Source organism: Leucoraja erinacea, chromosome 9 (assembly GCF_028641065.1).
Source record: "Leucoraja erinacea ecotype New England chromosome 9, Leri_hhj_1, whole genome shotgun sequence".
In the NCBI taxonomy this organism is placed as follows: domain Eukaryota; kingdom Metazoa; phylum Chordata; class Chondrichthyes; order Rajiformes; family Rajidae; genus Leucoraja; species Leucoraja erinaceus.
In genome coordinates this window covers 68,760,255-68,786,006 of record NC_073385.1, presented here as the reverse complement: position 1 = coordinate 68,786,006, position 25,752 = coordinate 68,760,255, and the positions used below count along the sequence as shown (strand labels likewise).

Genomic DNA, 25,752 nt, shown 5'->3' with positions numbered 1-25,752 from the left:
CAATTTAAAATATTTTGATTTACAAACTTCTTAGTATACTCGGATATTTGGGCAGAATCAAATACTTCTAAAATCATTGTCACAATCTATGACTTCATTAGTCAGTGAAATAAATCAATTACTCATTTAAACAATGATTTAGTCAAAGCAGTCTCTACTCCTGCAGTCTGGTCCAAGAAAGATTCATCAGAAGACTATTGTTGGTGAAAGGCATGGAGTTATAGATGAAGATAGACACAAAATGCTGGAGTAACTCAGCGGGACAGGCAGCATCACTGGAGAGAAGGAATAGGTGAAGTTTCAGGTCGAGACCCTTCTTCATGGGGCATAGGTGATGCTGATCGCATGCTTTGTGATAACTCTTCCATGTTCCAATTTTTTTATTTGATCAGAATTTTTTTCCTAAACTTATTGGCCATCTGAAAAACTAGAAATGGGGCAGAGGAAGGTGATCTGATTTTTTTTTGCTGATAAAATTAGTATTGGTTTATTGTTGTTACTGGTTACAGTGAAAATGAAAATGTTTGTTTCACGTGCTATCCAGGACAATCGCACCATACACGAGTACGTCTGATGTTGTAGAAATTAGTGCAGAATATAGTGTTACAGTACAGAGAAAATGCAGATTTAAATAAGTGCTAGAGCCACATGAGGTAGATGGGAAAATTGGGAATTTGTCCTTAGCAAATGAGAGTCGTAAGTCCGGAAACAACGTTCTTGGATCTTAAATAGGTTTGGGCCACCAGGTAGTCGTGAATGAATCACCTGGTTTAATGACAATATGCATGCCTTTGTGAATTTCACAGCATAGAGGCTTTGTCAAATTGAGAGATCCTCATTTGTGTTAATGAGATTAGTAGATGTTTTAATGCCAGTGGGGGCGTTGCTGATTAGCAGCATTCTCAGCAGAGAGGATCACTATTAGGATGCACTGTGTACCATGCGATAACTAATAGATAGCTTTATCTTTCACATAGAGATAGAAATTATTTTAACTGCCGGCAACTTACACAAGGGTTTCTCGAAACTGCTGGTGTGAGGAAATGCAGCAAATGCCTTAATCCTGATGGTAACTCTTTACCGTGTCGTATAGTTGACTCATCCATGTTACTAGACTACAGGGACCAACAGAACATCGTAAACTCTACACTGATGCATTTCATGAAAGACACGTTACGTGACTTTATAGACTTGGTGGTTCTGTGCAAGGGCAGGGTTTAAATGTTGCAACTATAAAGTGACTCCCGTCTCTGGTGTAACATTTGAATCAGTCCGCATGTTTGCCTGAGCTGAAGAATGTAGTTTTACTGTCTAACAGTGTGTCTACACAGAGCTGGAGTGTGGGTATCAAGGGGCTTTAGTGCACACTAGCGCTGTTGATCAAATGGGACCTCACCTCACAGCCAACAGAGTCTCGTTCTGTTGCATGTCAGAGTCTTTTCACACCTCAACACAATGTCAATATGAAGCCAACTTTGTCCCCCCCCCCCCCCCCCCCCCCCAAAAAAAGTGGATCTATGCTATTTTTAGTGGTTAAAAATACATTGCTGGGTCAACAAATAGAATCGGAATTATTTTGAATTATGCTAAAATTTATGGTAATTGTGGGACCTAATTGAATGTCATTGTCCAGCAGGTCATTTGACTTTAATATTAAAGAACTGGTGGTGCTAATAAATATTATAAATCTAAACATTGACTTCGTTCCCATCCTATGCACTGATGAACCTGATGTATTTTTATTTGCTTTAACTTCTGATGCCAGGAGCAACAGGATGTTGTTCTTTACTCCCACTCCTCTCAGTCCTCTTTCACGAGCTTGCACTCCCTCTTAATCCTGGTGTAAGGGCCAATGCTGTCGTCAAACACAAAGTCCCAGAGCACGCGTACCCATGAAGTGTGCTGGGGAAGGTGATCGTAGTACTCGGGGGCAATCTCCTTCACCTGCAGCAGAACAACAAAGGATCCGTTAAAACTAAAGGAAAAATTCAAGATGCAAGTTTCATTTCAGAGTTAGTATATACTTTTTTTTTTAAATTTAGAGACAGTGCAGAAACAGGCCCTTCGGCCCACCGAGTCCACACCGACCAATGATCCCAGCACATTAACACTATCCTACACACACTAGGGACAATTATTACACTTATACCAAGCAAATTAGCCTATAAACCCGTTTAAGAAGGAACTGCAGATGCTGGAAAATTAAACGTAGACAAAAATGCTGGAGAAACTCAGCGGGTGAGGCAGCATCGATGGAGGGAAGGAAATAGGCAACGTTTCGGGTCGAGACCCTTGAAGAAGCCCATCAAGTCTACTCCGCCATTCAATCGTGGTTGATCTATCTCTCCCTCCTAACCCCATTCTCCTGCCTTCTCCCCATAACCCCTGACACTTGTACTAATCAAGAATCTATCTCTGCCTTAAAAATATCCATTGACTTGACCTCTACAGCCTTCTGTGGCAAAGAATTCCACAGATTCACCACCCTCTGACTAAAGAAATTCCTCCTCATCTCCTTCCTAAAAGAACATCCTTTAATTCTGAGGCTATGACCTCTGCCCTAGACTCTCCCACTAGTGGAAACACCCTCTCCACATCCACTCTATCTGAGCCTTTCACTATTCTGTACGTTTCAATGAGGTCCCCACTCATTCTTCTAAACTCCAGCGAGTACAGGCCCAGTGCCGACAAACGCTCATCATAGGTTAACCCACTCATTCCTGGGATCATTCTTGTAAACCTCCTCTGGACCCTCTCCAGAGCCAGCACATCCTTCCTCAGATATTGTGCCCAAAATTGCTCACAATATTCCAAATGCGGCCTGACCAGCGCCTTAGAGCCTCAGCATTACATCCCTGTTTTTTGTATTCTGGCCCTTTGAAATAAATGCTAACATTGAGTTTGATTTCTTTACTACCAATTCGACTTGCACATTAACTTTTTGGGAATCCTGCTCCAGCACTCCCAAGTCCCTTTGCACCTCCGATTTCTGGATTCGCCTAGAAAATAGTCTGCATCTTCATTCCTACGACCAAAATGTATGACATCCACCACACTTTGCGACACTATATTCCATCTGCTACTTCTCTGCCCACTCTCCCAACCTGTCCAAGTTCTGCAGAGTCCAGCTTTCTCTACACTACCTGCCCTTCTACCTATTTTCGTATCATCCGCAAACTTGGCCACAAAGCCATCAATGCCCTCGTCCAAATCATTAATATATAACGTGAAGAGTAGTGGCCCCAGCACCGATCCTTCTGGAACTCCGCCAGTCACTGGCAGCCAACCAGAAACATAGAAACATAGAAATTAGGTGCAGGAGTAGGCCATTCGGCCCTTCGAGCCTGCACCGCCATTCAATATGATCATGGCTGATCATCCAACTCAGTATCCCATACCTGCCTTCTCTCCATACCCCCTGATCCCCTTAGCCACAAGGGCCACATCTAACTCCCTCTTAAATATAGCCAATGAACTGGCCTCTGTGGCAGAGAGTTCCAGAGATTCACCACTCTCTGTGTGAAAAAAGTTCTTCTCATCTTGGTTTTAAAGGATTTCCCCCTTATCCTTAAGCTGTGACCCCTTGTCCTGGACTTCCCTAACATCGGGAACAATCTTCCTGCATCTAGCCTGTCCAACCCCTCAAGAATTTTGTAAGTTTCTATAAGATCCCCTCTCAATCTCCTAAATTCTAGAGAGTATAAACCAAGTCTATCCAGTCTTTCTTCATAAGACAGTCCTGACATCCCAGGAATCAGTCTGGTGAACCGTCTCTGTACTCCCTCTATGGCAATAATGTCCTTCCTCAGATTTGGAGACCAAAACTGTACGCAATACTCCAGGTGTGGTCTCACCAAGACCCCGTACAACTGAAGTAGAACCTCCCTGCTCCTATACTCAAATCCTTTTGCAATGAAAGCTAACATACCATTCGCTTTCTTTACCGCCTGCTGCACCTGCATGCCTACCTTCAATGACTGGTGTACCATGACACCCAGGTCTCGCTGCATCTCCCCCTTTCCCAATCGGCCACCATTTAGATAATAATAGGTGCAGGAGTAACCCCCTTTATTGCCCCCTTTATTGCCACAAAAAGCCCCCTTTATTGCCACTCTTTGTCTTCTGCCATCCAGCCAACCTGCTAGTATCTGCCTGGACTCTTGATGAAAGTAAGCAGGCAATTAAGTTGCACAGGGAGAGTTGGTAATAATTCCGGGGATACTGCACCCAACGTAGCAAGAGGAACAATACAGTAATTGTATCTAATGTCAAACTACAGGAAAAAGTCTATTAAAACCAAAATAGAACTAGGAAGTGTAGAACAAGGAAGAAATTCAGCTGGAAACTGTCCCTCCCCGCACATAATGCTGCTTAAGATAACTAATTTGGATCAAGTCTGAAACACATTAAGTTTATCTGAGTGTAGAAACAAGAAAATGCAGATGCTGGCTTATTATCCCAGCATGACACTGGGGTAACTCAGTGGGTCAGGCGGCATCCCTGGAGATCATGGGTGGGTGATGTTTCAGGTTTTTGACCTTGCTTCAGAAGGTGGAAAAAAAAGCCAATGTGAAATATCGCTTATCCATGTTCTCCAGAGACTGTGACTTTTTTAGTTTGCCCGAGGATGAAATGGGGTCTACATGTAAGGGTTGAGACTAAAACGTCACCTATTCTTTTTTCTTTTTCTACAGAGATGCTGCCTGACCCACTGAGTTTCTCCAGCATTATGTGTCTATCATCAGTGCCGTATAAACCAGCATTTACAGTTCCTTCCTACACACTGATCTGATTCCTGTTGGGTCCAGACGGATATGGGGTTGTAGCCATCATCTGAAATGTCAGTCGGCTAGTGGACCAGACAAGAAGAAGAAGAAGAAGAATAACCTTTAATAATCCTTTACAGGAAATTACAGTGCCACAACAGCTTCAACAGACATAACACCACACATTTCAACAGATATCTTCAATACATAATAAGTTAAAATTTTTGTGCATTATAAAACCTTATAGCAGCTGGTATACAAGACTTCCTATGTCTCTCCGTTTTGCACATTGGTGCAATCAGTCTCTGACTGAAGATGCTGCACTTGATCACCTTCAGGGCGTGGAGTGGGTGAGTGGGGTTGGTCATTATTGAGCCTAGTTTTTTCAGAGTTCTGGCCTCTGCCACCTGCTTGACCGTTAGTTGCTCTGCCCCAACCACTGAGCCGGCCTTCCTGATCAGCTTATCCAGTCTGTTTTTGTCCGCTATTCGGGCGCCTTCTCCCCAACAGGCCACAGCAAAAAACAGAGCACTGGCCACCACTGAATGGTAGACACTGCACAGTAGGGGTTGACAGATATTAAATGACTTTAGCCTCCTTAAAAAATACAGACAGAGGGAGGGAAAGCAGCTGTTTCTCAGGACACCAACGCTCTGGAGCAGAGCCAGGTCAGAGCCCGCCTCTCCCGCCTGCCTCCTTTATAATCACATGACAGGGCTGCCAACTCTCACGCATTGAGCGTGAGACTAACGCATTTGGGGAAATTCTCACGCTCTCACGCTGATGACAGATGTTCTCACGCTCAAAAAAATATTTTTAAAAAATATATGAATAAATAAATAAATAAATAGTCACAGTCCACACTCCCCAATGAGAATAGTTTTCTGTCGGCGGGTTCCCCGTAAAGAACGAGCAATTGAATTGGCTTAAGCCCATCGCACACTATTTAAAATGGCAATGGAGACAAAAGCTGGAGAAACTCAGCTGGGTGAGGCAGCATCTATGTCTGAGTTTGATCCTTCTTCAGACTCGAGCATTCCTCCAGCATTTATGTCTGCCGCTCTATAGATGCTGCCTCACCCGCATTCACATTCCCGTGCAGATGGTGGGATAGATCCCAGCACAGACCCCCCTAGGGCTGGATTTAGATGAAGAGAGGCCCTAAGCTATTTCACTTGTGAGCCCCCCTCCCCCTCCCAATCCCCCACCCCCACGACTGGTGGACCATGACTACCTGACAGTGACAATGTGACACTTTTAGATCCTACTGTATGTTGTCATTAAACAGTTGGTTTTAAAATACATATTGGATTCACTGCGGAGCGAGCGATGCCTTACCAGGATCGCCGTTTGAAGCTCTGGAGTGTTGGGCCTGCGGCAGGGATGGGGGTTGGGGCCGGAGGAAGGCAGGTGAGTGGACTGAGGCCGAGGCAATGTCTGGTGGTGGGTGGTCAGGGGGGTATGAGGACTGTAGTGTGGGTGGGGAAGAGCTGGGGTCACATGGTTTGAGAGGAATGGGGAAGACCCAAGTTGAACAGCCACTGAGATTACCAGGGTAGGACTAGGACCCAGCGCAGTCAAACCCAGGGGAGTGGGAATCTGCAGCGTGGAAACTTCAGGCCCGGCGCTGAGTCCAGGCTGCAGGTAAGTCGACGGCTGCGGGCTGATGGAGGGCGGTGGAGTGGCCAGGGTCAGCGGGCAAAGAGTAGGAGGTCCCGGTGGGCGCATGGTCACTGAGGCAGCGAGGTGAGTCGGCCCCTCCAGATCTCAAGGCCCTAAGCTTAAGCTTGTCTAGTTTATACGTAAATCCGGCCCTGGTCCACCACCCCGAGGCACAGCTCCCACCCTCACCTACGGCGGGGATGAATCTCGGGCTATAGCTCTGCCCCGATGCCAGACCCCCGGGTCACTGTCCTTCACCTCCCCTGGACCCCTGGGTCACTGACCCTCACGTACCCCGGACTCCATCTGGCCACAGAGCACCTGGGCCGGCCCACATTCCCGGGAGGGGGGGGGGGGAGAGAGGGTAATGTTCCCCAGACATCGCCAACTCTCCGCTCACTCCGGGTGTTGTCGCCGCTTCACTGACACACACACCCTTACACACACACTGGCACACACAAGGTTTAAAGGGATATGGGTCAAATGCGGATAAATGGGACTAGTTTAGATGGGGCATCTTGATCTGCATGAATAAGTTGGGATGAAGGGCCTGTTTCCATGCTGTAAGACCATGACACACTGTAGAAAGGGTGCAATTGCTCTGGAGAGGATCCAGGGGCTATTTATGAACATATTGGCAGGGCTGGAATTTTTGTTTAAGATTTGATAACTGGGATTGTATTCTCTGCGGCAACGGAGGTGAAGAAGAGACTTAGTTGAGGTGAACAATATTATGAGAATAGGACCCGTTTCGCTTAATAAAGAGTGTAAGAAGGAACTGCAGATAGTGCAGATAGATACTAAAAGCTGGAATAACTTAGCAGGACAGGCAGCATTTCTGGAGAGAAAGAATAGGTGATGTTTCGGGTCAAGACCTTCAGCCTAAAGAGGTTGAAAACCAGCAATAAAACACAATGACTGGAGATGTGCGTTATCCAACTAAAGGCAGTAATCAGAATCATGTGTACATCTTTATAGAGGTGACACCATAATAAATATTACAGAAAGAAAATGAATGGGGTGGCATTGTGGCGCATCGGGAGAGTTGCTGCCTTACAGCACCACAGACCCAGATTTGATCCCGACTATGGGTGCTGTCTGTACAGTATTTGTACCTTCTCCTTATGACCATATGGTTTTCTGTGGAAATTCCGGTTTCTCCCACATCTGAAAGAAGTGCAGGTTTGTAGGTTAATTGGCTTCTGTAAATTGTCCCTGGCATGTAGGATACAACTGGTGTATGATAGATTGCGGTCGGTGTCGACTTAGAGGGCCGAAGGGCCTGTTTCCATATATACGTTTTACAAATATCTTAATTTCATTGAACCATATACGGTTGAATATGTGGCATTATTTTCATCTTGTTTCTATAGTCAAAGGGTAAGGTTAATTGATTTATTTGTGCAGACCAGTGATGGAAGTCGGACTCCTCTTGCCTTGTTTCTATGTTTTTGTCTCTCTATATATGCATAACAGTATGAATTATAATCTGATTTCCATACAGGAATATACTAAGGTCATTCATGTGCTGCACCTGTTGATCAGAGCCTGACTCTACTGTGGAATGTAATTAGGAATGTAATTTAGCCTAACCTTATTCACACCTAATCCAATTTGAAGCATAAATGTTGCATCAAGTGTAAGTTAAAAAATATGCACCAAATTCCACAATTTCAAACTGAAAAATGTAAAAGCTTCCTACATTGGGAGGGGGGGGGGGGACACACACCCTCTCCCATCCCCACTCCCATTGGACAGGAATCATTTTTATTACTGCAGCACTTTGCCACACTAATGTTTTCACCGAGGAGTAAATATTCCGTAGACAGTTAAACCTCAATGTTAATGTCACTCTCAAGGTAGGAGTAACTCAGAATGCTGGAGTAACTCAGAAGGACAGGCAGCATCTCTGGAGAGAAGGAATGGGTGATGTTTCTGGGTCGAGACCCTTCTTCAGGATGAGGACTTCAGTCTTTGGACTTCAGATTGCCTGACCCACTGGGTTGCTCCAGCAATTTTACACTCTCACCCAATGTTGGCAGCCCTGACATGAACAGCTACTGTTGCTGTCTAATAAAACACAAAATAAAGTTGATTCAATCCTGTTATAGTCCATTGTTAGCTTTTTCATAGGCACACAAGCTTTAACACTCCAATCTAGGATTAAAGGTTTTAAACGTACTCATCTGGGTATCAAAGGAAAGGGTGAGCAGGATTTATGGTGAAGTGATGCAGGAGGGCCACAGGTACATTATGCAGCCATTTTCTGGATGCTACAACAGTTCCTTAGTCACATGTGTGGAGATATAGTGACACGATCCAGTCAACTGATGGTGTGCATGAGTGCAATAAATCCTCTTCTGGAAGCGCACGTTGAGAGTCGCCACATTTCAGCCCCATCTTGCAACTTTCACAGTCTCTGTAAAATCTGATCTTGGCCCAAAGGCGACGTGCAATTTCTTAACTTTCTCACTTTAAGGTCCAGTGTGAATAGTATTGGGAGCAGTGGACCGAGGCCAGCTCTGGAGACATTTTAAACTGACCCAGACTCCAGGCCCTGAGCCCCATTACAGGAGAGAGGCAGTTTTCACAAGTTTAGAAACATAGAAAATAGGTGCACGAGTAGGCCATTCGGCCCTTCGAGCCTGCACCGCCATTCAATATGATCATGGCTGATCATCCAACCCAGTATCCTGTACCTGCCTTCTCTCCATACCCTCTGATCCCTTTAGCCACAAGGGCCACATCTAACTCCCTCTTAAATATAGACAATGAACTGGCCTCAACTACCTTCTGTGGCAGAGAATTCCACAGATTCACCACTCGGTGTGAAAAATGTTTTTCTCATCTCGGTCCCAAAAGACTTCCTCCTTATCCTTAAACTGTGACCCCTTGTCCTGGACTTCCCCAACATCGGGAACAATCTTCCTGCATCTAGCCTGTCCAACCCCTTAAGAATTTTGTACGTTTCTATAAGATCCCCCCTCAATCTTCTAAATTCGAATTTCATAGAGTACTCCCTCCATTGGAAAGGAATCAGATCCAAACTACATGCAGAGAATGCACAGCCGAGAAGAGAGAAGAAACTGGTGATTTGTTCTCGACTTTGACAGTGTCACACTGAAAGTAAGCCAAGTATATAATAAGAGAGAGAAATGCATTGTTCTTGTTTACACTTGGCTAGTTTTTCCAAGTACCCCGCCCAACAAAAAGAAATTCGAGCCGGATTGTTTGAAACCAAGCAACTGGCACTTCAGTCGAATAAATATTCACAAAGGTTAACAGTAGCAACCTACCAAATTAAATTTTTACTTTTTATTAAACTCTGTAGAATTTGACAAAACAACAATGGACAGGCGCTGACCAATAGTCATAGAGTGTGGAAACAGGCCCTTCAGCCCTTCAAGCCCCAGCTACACTAGTACCACCCGCCTGCCTTTGGCCTAGATCCCTCCAAACTTGTCCTATCCATGTGCCTGCCTAATTTTGTTATTAAAAGTTGCAATAGTCCCTGACTCAGCAACCTCCTCCGGAAGCTCGTTCCATACACCCACCACCCATTGTGTGGAAAAGTTACCCCTCAGATTCCTATTAAGTCCTTCCCCCTTCACCTTAAACCTACAAGTCCCATACTCTGGGAAAGAGGCTGTGCGTCTACTCGATCTATTCCTCTCAAGATTTTATAGAATTACTACAGACTGTTGGACGTAAAGGATATGGTGGGCCTGAGGTGGTGCGGGAGCAGAAAGGTCTTAAAAGTGACAATGTAGAAAGAGAAAGAATTAGAAAAGCATGTGGGATCCTTAGTTTTATTTTTAATAGACCAAGCGGGACCTGTTCCCCCAACGCAATAATCCACCACTCACCTGTTCCCCCAATGCAACCCGTTTCCACTCATCCATAGCCCCCAACTCATTTCCCCTCATCCCCCAACACTCCCTCTCCCTCCTCTTCACTCTCCCTCTTCTCTCGCCTCACCTCCTCCCCTCTCCTTTCCCCTACCCTCAATCACTCCCTACCACAAAAACAAGGAAACTATGTGAACCCATTATAAATAACAGATTCATCCACGGAGCATACAATTCTCAACTCCTTAACACAAGTAGCAAGCGGTGGCCCGAGAGGCAGTACAGCAGGAACAGAGTAGAGGGGGCTTGAAGTTGAAGGAATCAAGTTATGTGGACAGGTTGGAAAAGCGCTTGCTAATAAAGTGTAAATTGCTAATGATGCCATGCTAAAAGGTGTCAGAGTCAGCACCAGACTGTGTGGGAACTAATTCTAGAAATTACATTCAAAATAAACTGCTATGGTGGAATAAATGTTAAAGGATTTTCAATTCAATTATATATCTGGTGGCTAAACTAAAATACATCCCAAGAATCCCAAAATGGGCAAAATATCTCCAGCATGTGATTTTGATTACGCAATAAATAATTGATTCATCAAAACAAAGAATTAAAAATTTAGAATTTAGGGACAAATTTGTTCCCTTCTCCCTCAAATGTCGCCAAGATTCACACCTCCACTGTGGCGGTCCACAGTTCAGAATAAAGTGGTCTGAATAAAGGATACAGAATAACGTCAGGCTGTTGTTCGTTGACGACAGCTCGGCATTCAACACCCTCATCTCCTCCAAACTGGTTACCAAGCTCAAGGAACTTGATCCTCGACAACAGAGCACAATGAGTATGAATTGGCAGCAACACTTCCTCCTCAATAACTATCAGCAAAGGGGAACCTCCAGGCTACGTGTTCAGTCCCCTGCTCTATTCACTCTATACCCACGACAGTGTAGCTAGACACAGTTCCAACTCCATCTTAAAATTTGCCAACAATCTTGTTGGATGAACTACGGGTAATAAGGAGCCAGAGTACATGACCAATATTGATAATTGGATTGAATGGTGTCAGAACCACCACCTTTCTCTCAACTGTGGGTACTGTAGATCAGTGCATGTTCCTTTAACATAGTGACCTCACCACTACTAATCACTCCCCATTGTCTCTCGTATAATTGTAGTGTCCCCACCTCCAGCTCGCTCTCTAGCTCCAGTGATGACCACGGACAGCTAGTGCATAGTATGTATGTAGTGCTTATAATAAACTATCAGTAAAATACTTTGTGTAGCAATCAGGGCTTTTTACATGGTGTCAGAAGTGGGATTCGAACCCATGTAAAAAGCCTTGATTACAGGTTTTTTACAGGTACTGATTGGGGATGATCAGCCATGATCACAGTGAATGGCGGTGCTGGCTCGTAGGGCCGAATGGCCTACTCCTGCACCTATTGTCTGTAACAGGGGTGGGGAACCTTTTCATGTTGGAATGCTGCATTAACGTAGCTGTAATCTAATAAGGCCGCATCCAAGAAACTTCAATTAGATACACTTCAAAATGTACATTATTTTGTTAAAATAGCCCTCATGACTTCCTAATGTTTTAATTGTGGCCATCAGTCGTGGAGGACTATTTTGTTTAATCTACTTTTAATCTTTGGTATTTTAAATACATTTATTTTAAGATTAAAATAATAAGACGAACAAAAACATTAATAAAAATAAAAGGATTTGTTCTACAAAATTTGGATTCATTCAAACGGGCGCACTTAATGGCCTAGAAGGCCGAAGGTTCCACACCCCGGGTCTATAACATCAGCAACTCCTAGGAATGGATTGTTTAAGAAGGAACTGCAGATGCTGGAAAATCGAAGGTACACAAAAAAGCTGCAGAAACTCAGCGGGTGCAGCAGCATCTATGGTGCGAAGGAAATAGGCGACGTTTCGGGCCAAAACCCTTCTTCAGACTGATAGGGGGTGGCGGGGAGAAGGAAGGAAAAAGGAGGAGGAGCCAGAGGGCTGAGAGGAGACAGCAAGGGCCAACAAAATTGGGAGAATTCCATGTTCATGCCCGCAGGATGCAGACTCCCCAAGCTTAATATGAGGTGCTGTTCCTCCAATTTCCGGTGTTGCTCACTCTGGCCATGGAGGAGACCCAGGACAGAGAGGTCGGATTGGGAATGGGCTGAGCCACCGGGAGGTCAGGTAGGTTCTTGCAGACTGAGCGGAGGTGTTCGGCGAAACGATTGCCCAGCCTCCGCTTGGTCTCACCGATGTAGATCAGCTGACAATCTAGAGCAGCGGATGCAATAGATGAGGTTGGAGGAGATGCAGGTGAACCTCTGTCGCACCTGGAACAACTGCTTGGGTCCTTGAATGGAGTCGAGGGGGGAGGTAAAGGGACAGGAGTTGCATCTCTTGCGGTTGCAACGGAAAGTGCCCGGGGAGGGGGTGGTACGGGAGGGAAGGGAAGAATTGACAAGGGAGTTACGGAGGGATTGTTGACTTTAGAAGAGGTAAGCCAAGGATCCACAAATCTGTCTTCATCGATAGGCGGAGAGAGTCAATGATTTCCTGGGTGTGCATATATCTGAAGATCTGCGCTTGGCCCAGCACATTCAGTATATATTCTCTGGAATTTCTACAGGTGTATTTTGGAGAACATATTGACTGATTGCATCACAGCCTGGTTCAGCAACTCAAAATGCCCAGGAATGAAGATTACAAAACGTTATGAACACTACCCACTCCATCATGGGCACTGACCTCCCCACCACTGAAGGGATCTATAAGAGGCACGGTCTCAAAAAGGCAGCCAGCATCATCAAGGACCCACACCATCCTGGCCACGCTCTTATTTTCACTCCTGCCATCAGGAAGATGGTGTAGGAGACTGAAAACCCTGACCAGGTTCAGGAACAGATTCTTCCCACCAACCATCAAGCTCTTGACACTACAAAACACCAACTAAACTTGGAGCTGTAGATTGTCTTGGTTGCACTAAGAACTCTGTACTTTCTTTTTGCTTACCGTATGTTATAGAGTGATAGAGCGTGGAAACAGACCCTTCGGCCCAACTTGCCCACACCAGCCAACATGTCCCAGCTACACTAGTCCCACCTGCGCGCGTTTGGCCCATATCCCTCCAAACCTGCCCTATCCATGTACCTGCCTAACTGTGTGGGTCCTGCCCCTGTTAGACTTCCCAAAATGCAACACCTAACAATTCATAGAAACATAGAAACAAGGTGCAGGAGGAGGCCATTCAGCCCTTCGAGCCAGCACCGCCATTCATTGTGATCATGGCTGATCGTCCCCTATCAATAACCCGTGCCTGCCTTCTCCCCATATCCCTCGACTCCACTAGCCCCTAGAGCTCTATCTAACTCTTAATTCTCTGCATTAAATTCCATCAACTATTCCTCAGCCCACCTGATCAATCAATCAATTTTTCACAGCCATCTTCACTATCTGCAAAACTACCCACTGTTGTATCATCTGAAAGCTTGCTGATCTTGCCATGTATGTTCTCATCCAAATCATTGATAAAGATGCTCATAGATGTTATCTAGGGGCGCTATGTTTACAGGGCTGTTGCAAGTAAGAATTTCATTGTTCTGTTGCTGGTACAGATGAAAATGAAACACATTTGACCCTCAAAGTCACTCAAAGTAAGCGGGAACTTCACACAGCAGCATTTAACTCACAGCACGAGGCATGCAACATACCACAATTCACATGCATCAGTAAGTCACTGTTAGAAACAAGCATCGTGGAACAGAATGTGATTCATGGGTGCAAGTCTCTATTTATGAGAAACTGCAACAAAACATCAGTCTGAACTTAGAGAGAAGGAATGGGTGATGTTTCGGGTCAAGAACCTGTGAGCTTTGTCAAAGGTTATATCCAATAGCGAGTATAGGAGCAGAGAGGTTCTACTGCAGTTGTACAGGGTCTTGGTGAGGCCACACCTGGAGTATTGCGTACAGTTTTGGTCTCCTAATCTGAGGAAGGACATTCTTGCCATAGAGGGAGTACAGAGAAGGTTCACCAGACTGATTTCTGGGATGTCAGGACTCTCATATGAAGAAAGACTGGATAGACTCGGCTTGTACTCGCTAGAATTTAGAAGATTGAGGGGCGAATCTTACAGAAACTTACAAAATTGTTAAGGGGTTGGACAGGCTAGATGCAGGAAGATTGTTCCCGATGTTGGGGAAGTCCAGAACAAAGGGTCACAGTTTAAGGATAAAGGGGAAATCCTTTAAAACCGAGATGAGAAAAACATTTTTCACACAGAGAGTGGTGAATCTGTGGAATTCTCTCCCACAGAAGGTGGTTGAGGCCGGTTCATTGGGAGTTAGATGTGGCCCTTGTGGCTAAAGGGATCAGGGGGATGGAGAGAGAGAAGGCAGGTACAGGATACTGAGTTGGATGATCAGCCATGATCATATTGAATGGCGGTGCAGGCTCGAAGGGCTGAATGTCCTACTCCTGCACCTATTTTCTATGTTTTAATTTTTTCCATATGCTAGACAATTTCACCGGGTCGAGACCCTTCTAAAGAAGGGTTTCGACCCGAAATGTCACCCATTCTTTCTCTCGAGAGATGCTGCCTATACCGCTTAGTTACTCCAGCTTTTTGTGTCTATCCTCAGCTCTACAATATCTCCAGCCAGTACTGATAATTCCAATGAATATCCTATGAATACGCTTCAAGAGCCACTAATCTCACACCCTTTAAACTTTAATCACCTTGACATCTGGTTGACAACCAGATTCTCGTCCAAGACTCCCATCCACTGTAACTTGATTAGCCTTTTAATGACACTTGTTCCAAGTATCAGCAATTTCTTGCACTTGTACAGCTGTTGTTCCAATACTCCAGGGAACTTGCCGAGTTGCTTTCTCCAAATAAATCACAGACTATTCACCCAATTTGCTCGCTGAGAAATGCAAATATGCCCGAACCTCAGAAAAAAAAAACAATATTGCTTTCTATACCCTAGCCCAACCTCAGTCTGCCCAACCATCCATTCATTGTCACTTCAGGATAACACACCACTGAGCAAAATCATTCTGCATTGACCAATGTAGCAATCCACTCACGATGGTTAAGCCCTCCGCAGCCTTACAATACATTATATCCAAATATACTCTGAGGATCACTTCAAGCACTGGTTTTCCAACCAAATGCACTTTATGTCAAAACTAATTTAATTACGATCATGTAATTAAACTAGAATAAAGGGGAGGCCATTTAAGACTGAGGTGAGAAAAAACTTTGTTGTGAATTTGTGGAATTCCCTGCCACAGAGGGCAGTGGAGGCCAAGTCACTGGATGGATTTAAGAGAGAGTTAGATAGCGCGCTAGGGGCTATGGAATCAAGGGATATGGGGAGAAGGCAGGCACGGGTTATTGATTTGGGACGATTAGCCATGATCACAATGAATGGCGGTGCTGGCTCGAAAGGCCAAATGGCCTCCTCCTGCAGCTATTTTCTATGTTTCTATGATACATAAACAAAACAGTGGTAACACACCCACCACCATATTACAAAATCACCAAATTATCTGGACACTAAATTTTCACACAATGTTACAATCTGTACAAATATACTAAATAACTACTGTACAACTATGTCCCTCTAACACCACCCGGGTGCAGACGCAACCCCGGAAAAGGGACAAGCATCTGGCTCAGGCAAAACCCTCTTCCGCCTGGCACTGTGACTCGTGGATGGCCAGCTTAGCCCAGCTTAGGAGCAACCCAACCTGGACATCTTCAGCCTTGTCCACTCCCTAGATCCTGTCACAGGTCCTCCGGTTGCTGACAGCAGAGCCGCTCCTTCCCCGACAGACCCTAGGTGGAGTGGCGGTGCTCCTTGCCCTCCGGACCCTGGCTACAACGGATGCTCTACTGGTCCCTTACCAAATGCACTCGGTACGAAACCAACCAAAACATGGCTGCAAAGATGTCTATTCATCTGCACCACAGATCCGTACCCAGAATGAAACTTTTCTACATTGGCCAACCCATCTCCATCATGGGGGCTATGCTGTGAGCTTTGTCAAAGGTTAGCGTATTTGAATGTTCTCATATGCTAGATAATTTCACATTGCTGGATCTAGAGTTCTGAACAATGAGCCTTTTAGCAGTACCCGAGCATGACAATGTACATGCAAAATGGTTGGTGTTGGGGCCGCAACTGTTTACCATATATATTAATGATTTGGAAGAGCGAATTATGAGCAACACTAGCAAGTTTGCGGATGACACAAAGCTGGGTGGCAGTGTGAACTGTGAAGAGGATGTTAGGAGGCTGCAGCGTGACCTGGACAAGTTGAGTGAGTAGGAAGATGCGTGGCAGATGCAGTATAATATAGATAAATGTGAGGTTAGCCACTTTGGTGGCAAAAACAAGGGGGCAGATTATTATCTCAATGGCGTTAGGTTTAGGTAAGGGGGAGGTACAGCGAGACCTGGGTGTCCTTGTACACCAGTCACTGGAAGTTGGCGTGCAGGTACAGCAGGCAGTAAAGAAAGCTAATGCCTTCATAACAAGAGGATTTCAGTATACGAGTAAAGAGGTTCTTCTGCAGTTGTATAGGGCTCTGGTGAGACCACATCTGGAGTATTGTGTACAGTTTTGGTCTCCTAATTTGAGGAAGGACATCCTTGTGATTGAGGCAGTGCAGCGTAGGTTCATCAGATTGATCCCTGGGATGGCGGGACTGTCATATGAGGAAAGATTGAAAATACTAGGCTTTTATTCACTGGAGTTTAAAAGGATGAGGGGGATCTTATAGAAACATATAAAATTATAAAAGGACTGGACAAGCTAGATGCAGGAAAAATGTTCCCAATGTTGGGCAAGTCCAGAACCAGGGGCCAGTCTTAGAATAAAGGGGAGGCCATTTAAGACTGAGGTGAGAAAAAACGTTTTCACCAAGAGTTGTGAATTTGTGGAATTCCCTGCCAGAGGGCAGTGGAGGCCAAATCACTGGATGGATTTAAGAGAGAGTTAGATACTCTAGGGGCTAGTGGAGTCAAGGGATATGGGGAGAAGGCAGGCACGGGTTATTGATTGAGGACGATCAGCCGTGATCACAATGAACGGCGATGCTGGCTCGAAGGGCCGAATGGCCTCCACCTGCACCTATTTTCTATGTTTCTATGTTCTTCTTGATCTCAATGTTACACATGCCAAATTTGCAATTCTTTAAAATGTCTGCAGGCACTAAATTATAATGTCCCTCAAGAGCTTCCAGTGTTCTTTTACCAGATCTGGCCATTAGTTTGTGGTGCCATTAAATTTACATGCAAACACATGAACATACAAATGAATAGCAGGAGTAAACCACTCAGCCACTTTAGCCTGCACCAAAATTTTAATCATGGCTGATCGGAATGTAACCTACACTCACAGTTGTTAAAAAGTACATACATTTCTACATCCATCAGTACCATAGGTGTTAACTCACCTCCTCTAATTGGCGTAAAACGCTGCAGTAACTCAGCGAGTCAAGCAACAATTCAAGAGAAAAGGATGGGCAACATTTCGGGTTGGGACCCTTCTTCAGTCACCTATCCCATTTCTCCAGAGCTGCTACCTGACCTTGCTGAGTTACTCCAGCACTTTGTGTATTTGGTATGAGCCAAGCATCTGCAGTTCTTTGTTTCCTCACTTTCTCAGTCTTCTGCTATTGTCTATTGTTTCAGATTTAAAAAATCCTTGTGTTTATTATCTTTTACATTCAGCTAGTCCACTTCAAGCAAAAATGTGCCAGTAATGCACAGATCTGGATATTTAAAGATCTTACAGAAACAGTGTGTAGAAAGGAACTGCAGATGCTGGTTTACACTGAAGTTAGACACAAAATGCTGGAGTAACTCATGTGGTCAGGCAGCATCTCTGGATGGAAGGAATGGGTGACGTTTCGGGTCAAAACCCTTCTTCAGAAGTATTTCTTACAGAACTAGTGGCTAGATGGTAGGTTCCATTCAAGCAAATATTATTTAGACAGTTCCGCCAGCTTTTGTGTGTCAAGTAGACACAATTAAGTTTATTGCACAAACACGCCTGGTTTTGACACTGCTTTCGAGCCCACAGTAAGCTGGCGGAATTTGCTGTGCCGGGTGGAACAGAAGCACATTCATGACCTGTGAAGGTCGCCCTCAGCACCAGTGTAATGATCAGCCTTCTGTGGATATGAGCAGAATCCCTGCTGACCAAATATAAATGAACCAGTCAAGCTTTTTAGCCTATTTTCAGGTGAATCTGTTTGCACATAGTTTATGATATTTTCCATTGTGATTACATGGCACTCAAGGGGGAACCAAAATTGACTGTAATTAAGTCATTGTGGCAGGCAACTATCTCTGAAGCTTTCAGGTGCTCCACTGTGGCTGGGGGCACCAAGGGGCTATGTCCCCCTGTCTAGTTTGTGTAGAGTAATAAATTGTTTCTCCTTGCCTAATCCCTGTAGGCAAATCCCGATGCTATAAGAATCTGAAGAAGGGTCTCGACCCGAAACGTCCCCTATTCCTTTTCTCCGGAGATGCTGTCTGACCCGCTGAGTTACTCCAGCTTTTTGTGTCTATCCCCGTATGCTTGCCCAGTTTTCAATGGAAGACGATTCAATGATACTTTAATATGACATGCATTTTATTATCGCAGTAGAGTGAAATTATCTTTTCAATACTTCAATAGTGTATTCATTTGTCACTTATGCAGCAGTACGGTGAAATTCTTTTTGCATATATTACACATGCAAGCGCTGCCATTTATGGCGCCGTTATTCAAAGTCCAAAACTTATAGGAATAGAATTAGGCCATTCAGCCCATCGAGTCCACTCTGCCATTCAATCATGGCTGATCTCTGCCACCAAATCCCATTTTCCTGCCTTCTCCCCATAAACCCTTGACACCCGTTCTACTCAAGAATGTCTATCAGTGCCTTAAAAATATCCACTGACTTGGCCTCCACAGCCCCCTGTGGCAATGAGCTCCACAGTTTAACTACCCTCCGACTAATCCAGTCAGCTGGCATGCTCGATGTACTGGAGCATTACCCTGGTTCACACTCCTACCGGCTCTTGTTCCTCGCGTCCGGCATCTCCAGCTCCCCACCCGGTCTCACCGACCAGCGAGCCTTCGGGCGGGTTCAAGGTCCCACTGACCAACAAATCTTCTGGGTTGGCACTGCGGCACCTCGGAAATTTTTACACTAGTGCCGAGAACGACCATCCCAAGTCAAGGGCATGCTTCTGTTCCCACAGGCATACAATCCGGTAAAATCAGACAGCAGACTTCACCCAGGTGGTATAGAGTCTCTGGTGCTGATAAAGTTTCAAACGTTCTTAGATAGAAACATAGAAAATAGGTGCAGGAGGAGGTCATTCGGCCCTTCGAGCCAGCACCGCCATTCATTGTGATCATGGCTGATCGTCTCCTATCAATAACCCGTGCCTGCTTTCTCCCCATATCCCGTGACTCCACTAGCCCCTAGAGCTCTATCTAACTCTCTCTTAAATCCATCTAGTGACTTGGCCTCCACTGCCCTCTGTGGCAGGGAATTCCATAAATTCACAACTCTCTGGATGAAAATGTTTTTTCTCACCTCAGTCTTAAATGACCTCCCCTTTATTCTAAGACTGTGGCCCCTGGTTCTGGACTCGCCCAACATTGGGAACATTTTTCCTGCATCTAGCTTGTCCAGTCCTTTTTATCATTTTACATGTTTCTATAAGATCCCCCTCATCCTTCTAAACTCCAGTGAATACAAGCCTAGTCTTTTCAATCTTTCCTCATATGACAGTCCCGCCATCCCAGGGATCAATCTCGTGAACCTATGCTGCACTGCCTCAATCACAAGGATGTTCTTCCTCAAATTAGGGATAACACAAATATTTAGCTGTATTCTATATGATTTTAATTCCGACTTCATTAAATGAGTTAAATGTTGAATACACCACAACCCATCTCAGTTAGATTAAATGATCTGATTTCCACTTGTTATGGCAGAGTGGGACACAAGGAGGAGGTTTAGACTTTGTTTTAAAAAAATGCCTTAGAAACATTTAACAACAGTGCCATATACTGTACCTGTGACTAATCAGTAATGAATGTATAATTTGCATTAATGTAAATGCTATTTTCCTAATTAAGGCGGATACTGGTATAAGTTTATTATTATCACATGTACTTAAGGGGTTGGGCAGGCAGGAAGATTGTTTCTGATGTTGGGGAAGTCCAGAACAAGGGGTCACAGTTTAAGGATAAGGGGGAAATCTTTTAGGACCGAGATGAGGAAAACATTTTACACACAGAGAGTGGTGAATCTCTGGAATTCTCTGCCACAGAAGGTAGTTGAGGCCAGTTCATTGGCTATATTTAAGAGGGAGTTAGATGTGGCCCTTGTGGCTAAAGGGATCAGGGGGTATGGAGAGAAGGCAGGTACGGGATACTGAGTTGGATGATCAGCCATGATCATATTGAATGGCGGTGCAGGCTCGAAGGGCCGAATGGCCTACTCCTGCACCTATTTTCTATGTTTCTATGTTTCTACTGGGCCACAGTGGAAAACCTGACTGTTATTGTCAAGAGACAAGAGTGTTTTATTGTCATAGGTCTCGAAACAGAACAATGAAATTCTTTCTTGCAGCAGCACAATGTAAATGTAAACCTAGTACTCTGTAAAACCTGTTTTAAACAGAGTCAGTGGAGGTTCAGTCAATCCATCATAGCATTTTGGGCTGCTACTGATAGATTTTTGGACGGAGTTTAGAAGGGGTGGTGATCAGAGCAAGAATGAGGCACAAGAATGAGCTACAATGGGTTTACTGAAGGACAGAGCTAGGTTTAAGGGATGTACGATCTTTTTTTACTTTCTTGATTGACAGGATAAGATATTTTTAGGTCATCTGCGCTCATGGGGAAAAAGATAGTGCTGTTATTCACGAGAGCTGGTAATATCTTAAAGAAATTAGAAAAGCATGTCTGAGAAATGGTCAATCTAGCTGGAATAAACAGGATAAAGTCGACGAGAGAGAGAGGGAGAAGGAGCAAAATGTAAATATGGGTTGCGCCGTTTACACAGAATCAAACAATCAAGCTGCAGCAATGAGAGGCATCAAAGGCTTGTTTACCCTCTCTTGGAATTAAGTTTATATGATTCGTAGAAGTCAGAATGCAAAGTCAGCAGGTGTTAAATCGAGTCTGCCGAAGGAACAAAGAACAGCTGCTTTATCAAGGCCACATTCAAATTCTCTCATCACTCAGACAGGGATGGAGGAAAGGCAAATGCTCAGGGACTGATATAACAAATACATAGTTGTTAAAAAATGCACATTAAGGTGCGGCCAAAGGCAACGATACAAATGGCACAAAAGAAGTATATTGGGTACAAACTGCAAGTAGGGTGGGGAAACACTCTCGTTGGTTGACTTCTCCAGTTAATACTAACATTATAAACAGAGCTGCCATTCCTTCCATCTGATCTGGTAAGCCAACACTTGACCCAGACCCCCTATTGAGCTACTGAGCAACCTATTATAGCATTTTGATTAAATATAACATTATTGGAAACTCCTTCATCCTGATTAATTTACTGTCAATACTTTGGAAAATCCCAACAGAAAGAAACTGTTCCATTTAAGGTCATAAGGAATAGAATTAGGCCATTCGGCCCATCAAGTCTACTCCGCCATTCAATCATGGCTGATCTATCTCTCCCTCCTAACCCCATTCGCCTGTCTCATCCCCATAAACCGTAATAATCAAGAATCTATCTATCTCTGCCTTCAAAATATCCACTGACTTGGCCTCCACAGCCTTTTGTGGCAAAGAATTTCACAGATTCACCACACTTTTCTTTTATCTCACCAATGTAAGATGATGATCCTTGCTGCTAGACAAACAAACTACTGATGCTGGAAGCTAGAGTAAGAAAGACTGCTGGAGGAACTTAGCAGACTGAGCAGCATCCATGGAGGCAAAATGATGGTCAACATTGCTGCTCCATTCACTGGAGTTCCTCCTGTAGTTTGTTTTTTGCTCCAGGTTCTGGCATCTGTAGTTACTTGTACTTCTATCTCACTATTATATCATATATAGCATATAACAATTACAGCACGGAAACAGGCCATCTCGGCGCTTCTAGTCCGTGCCGAACACTTATTCTCCCCTAGTCCCATCTACCTGCACTCAGACCATAACCCTCCATTCCTTTCCCGTCCATATACCTATCCAATTTATTTTTAAATTATAAAATCGAACCTGCCTCCACCACTTCCACTGGAAGCTCATTCCACTCAGCTATCACTCTCTGAGTAAAGAAGTTCCCCTTCATGGTACCCCTAAACTTCTGCCCCTTAATTCTCAAACCATGGATTGGAAAGGTTTGGAGGGGTATGGTACAAATGAAGTTAAATGGGACTAATGTGGATAGATATCCTGGTCAGCGTGGATGAGTTGGGCCAGATCATTTAACAAATAATTACCCCATCTTGAAGATTATTCCCTCCCTTTCAACAATTTAAAAATGATTCCATATATCTAATTTCTGAACGAGACAAGCATAAACGAATCTAATCTACAAGACAAGTGTTCATTTTCTGGACAAGTGCAGCTGGACAAGCAATGCTACCAGCCAGGTGAGAGGAGCCCAACATTCAGCTTCTCATCCACCAACGTACTATGACAGCAACATAGAGCATTACAGCAAGGCTGCTTCAATGGCATTTCCCCATCAACTCAAATGCAGAGAGAGAAAGCACAATTTACGACATACTGTCGATAATAGCACACAACATTTTTGAATGGATCAGTGCTTGGTGATATTTTAGTTGGCAGGATATGCGAGCATACTAGCTCCTCCTTGTCTTTATAATAGCTGTAATGTTTGGTGTGATACTTATTTGGAACCAAAAATAATTATTTACGGCAGACATAAATAGCTGAAGTAACTCAGCGGGTCAGACAGCATCTTTGGAGAAAAGGAATAGGTGACGTTTTGGGTCGAGACCCATCTTCAGACCCGAAAAACATCACCTATCCCTTTTCTCCAGAGATACGTTCTGACCCGCTGAGTTACTCCAGCATTTTGCGCCTATCCTTGGTTTAAACCAGCATCTGCAGTTTCTTCCTACACATTATTTTTTTTTAATGGAATGGATACTGCAATTCTTAATATTCAGAAAATGAATGTTACAATCCTCATCCTCCCCATGGAGTCTTATACACCAGAGTGTAATTAAATTCCTTGTTCACATGAAGCTCACAGAATAAACAGTATATTATAAAAACAACTATAAGTACAAGGGCAAAACTGAAGAATGGTGCAAGGTTTCAGTGTGTTGATGGTTATGTGTTTGGGGCAAGGGACTGAAACGTGCTGCTCTTAACTGCATGCCATGTGATTCTCGCTGAGTCAGATCTTACATGCCCATGGAAAGGGCTTAAGGGCCTGTCCCACTTAGGCAACTGTCATAGTCATAGCAGGTCGCCAAAAAAAGGTGACTGCATAGACATTCCCCCACAACAATGTCTAGGACAAGCTACAACAACCTACCACTTAGTTGACGTCAAGCTATGGCAAGCTACCGATAATCGGCGACCCATTGGGACGTCCACCTACGACAACTGAAGTTAACCTCCATCCACCCACAACAAGCTACGACCCTGTCGGCTACAACGGAAGATAATTCAGTCGCCGGTACACGTTGCCTATTGATGCAGGTAGTCACCAATGGCATTCACCAAAATCAGCAACAACCTACATCACCCGGCGACAACCTGCACATTCCTGGCGCCAAACTACGACAGCACCTACGTCAGGAGAAGTCAAGCTACGACAAGCCCATGGTCACCGACTGTCGCCCGAATAGTTTTGAACATGTTGAAAATCCAGCGGTGACCAGAAAAACGCTACGACTCTTTGGGAGACTGAGGAGACGACTCACGACCATACAGGTGACACCCTGGCGACCGTGTGGCGACTGCCTAGTCGCTGGCAGTCGCCTAAAAAAAAAAAAAAACACCTAAGTGGGATAGGCCCTTAAGCAAATGCCTCAGCTCAAGGGCAACAAATGCTGGCTGTGTTCAGATCATGGAAATGAATATATGGAATATTTTTTAAATTCCTAAAAGGGAGGGAATAACCTTCAGGTAGACAGAGTTAATTTCATGGTAAATTATTCGACTCAGTAATAAACTGAAATGTGACCTTGTTCTTTGCTGCCAGTGGCTGCTGAAACAGCTCGGAGTTAGATCAAGCCAACACGCCTTTGTGTTTAATGAATAACCTGTGAAAAGTAACGAACTGCAGTTTTTGCTTGCATCTTAGCGTGGCAACCAAACCATGAACATCAGTGAACAGCAGGCTGCTGCAAGAGGATGGGCTCCCGGGAAGAGCCAGCGCCAGTGGGTGATCAGTGTTAGCTCCGATGCACTGCCATCTTAAGATTCAGATTCAAACTTTATTGTCATTGTGCAGTGTACAAGTACAGAGACAACGAAATGCAGTTAGCATCTCACCCAGATGTGCAAACACAGAATAATGGAACAGTAAAATATATATATATGTATATACAGTAGCACGATCAGTGCAATTTTCGAGGGGGGGGGAGATCAGTCACTGGGGGAAGGAGTGAGGTACAGGTGTTGAATTGCAGTGTGACAGCCGCAGGGAAGAAGCTGTTCCTGAACATGCTGGTCCAGCAACAGAGAGACTTGTAGCGCCTCCCAGATGGGGGGTGGGTCAACATTCTGTGGTTGGGGTGAGAGCAGTCCTTGACGATGCTGAGCGCCCTTCGCAGACATCACTTGCTCTGGACAGACTGAATGGAGGGGAGTGAGGAACCGGTGATGCGTTGGGCAGTTTTCACCACCCTCTGCAGTGCTTTCCAGTCGGAGACAGAGCAGTTGCCATACCATACTGTGATACAGTTAGTAAGGATGCTCTCGATGGCGCAGCGGTAGAAGTTCACCAGAATCTGAGGAGACAGATGGACTTTCTTTAGTCTCCTCAGGAAGAAGAGACGTTGGTGAGCCTTCTCGATCAGAGTAGAGGTATTGTGGGTCCAAGAGAGGTCATCAGAGATGTTGACCCCCAGGAACCTGAAGCTGGAAACACGCTCCACCTCCGTCCCGTTAATCTGGATGGGGGTGTGCGTGCCACCCCTGGACCTTCTGAGCTCCTTGGTCTTCTTGGTGTTAAGGGCCAGGTTGTTGTCAGCGCACCATGCTGCTAGGAGCTGGACCTCCTCCCTATAGTCCGACTCATGGTTGTCGCTGATGAGGCCAATCGCCGTTGTATCATCTGCATACTTGATGATGGTGTTAGTACCATGTACAGGTGTGCAGTCGGAGGTGCCCTCCGGGGCCCTGCATCTACCCCATGGTACACGCACACAATAAGAGAGCACACACCAATGACAATCACACCACCTACCATGGTCTGATCAACATCAGACGTTGGCAAAT

General features: G+C 44.8%; 1 protein-coding gene across 1 annotated transcript in view; it reads right to left on the bottom strand.

The window, feature by feature from the left end:
- Positions 1-710: 710 nt before the first annotated feature.
- degs2 (delta(4)-desaturase, sphingolipid 2) overlaps positions 711-25,752 on the bottom strand; it is a 44,750-nt gene continuing 19,708 nt past the window's right edge. Inside the window, exon 3 of the mRNA XM_055641162.1 lies at positions 711-1,944. Within this exon, the coding sequence (XP_055497137.1) occupies positions 1,801-1,944 (144 nt within the window). The 3' untranslated portion in view covers positions 711-1,800. The remainder of the gene's footprint in view (positions 1,945-25,752) is intronic.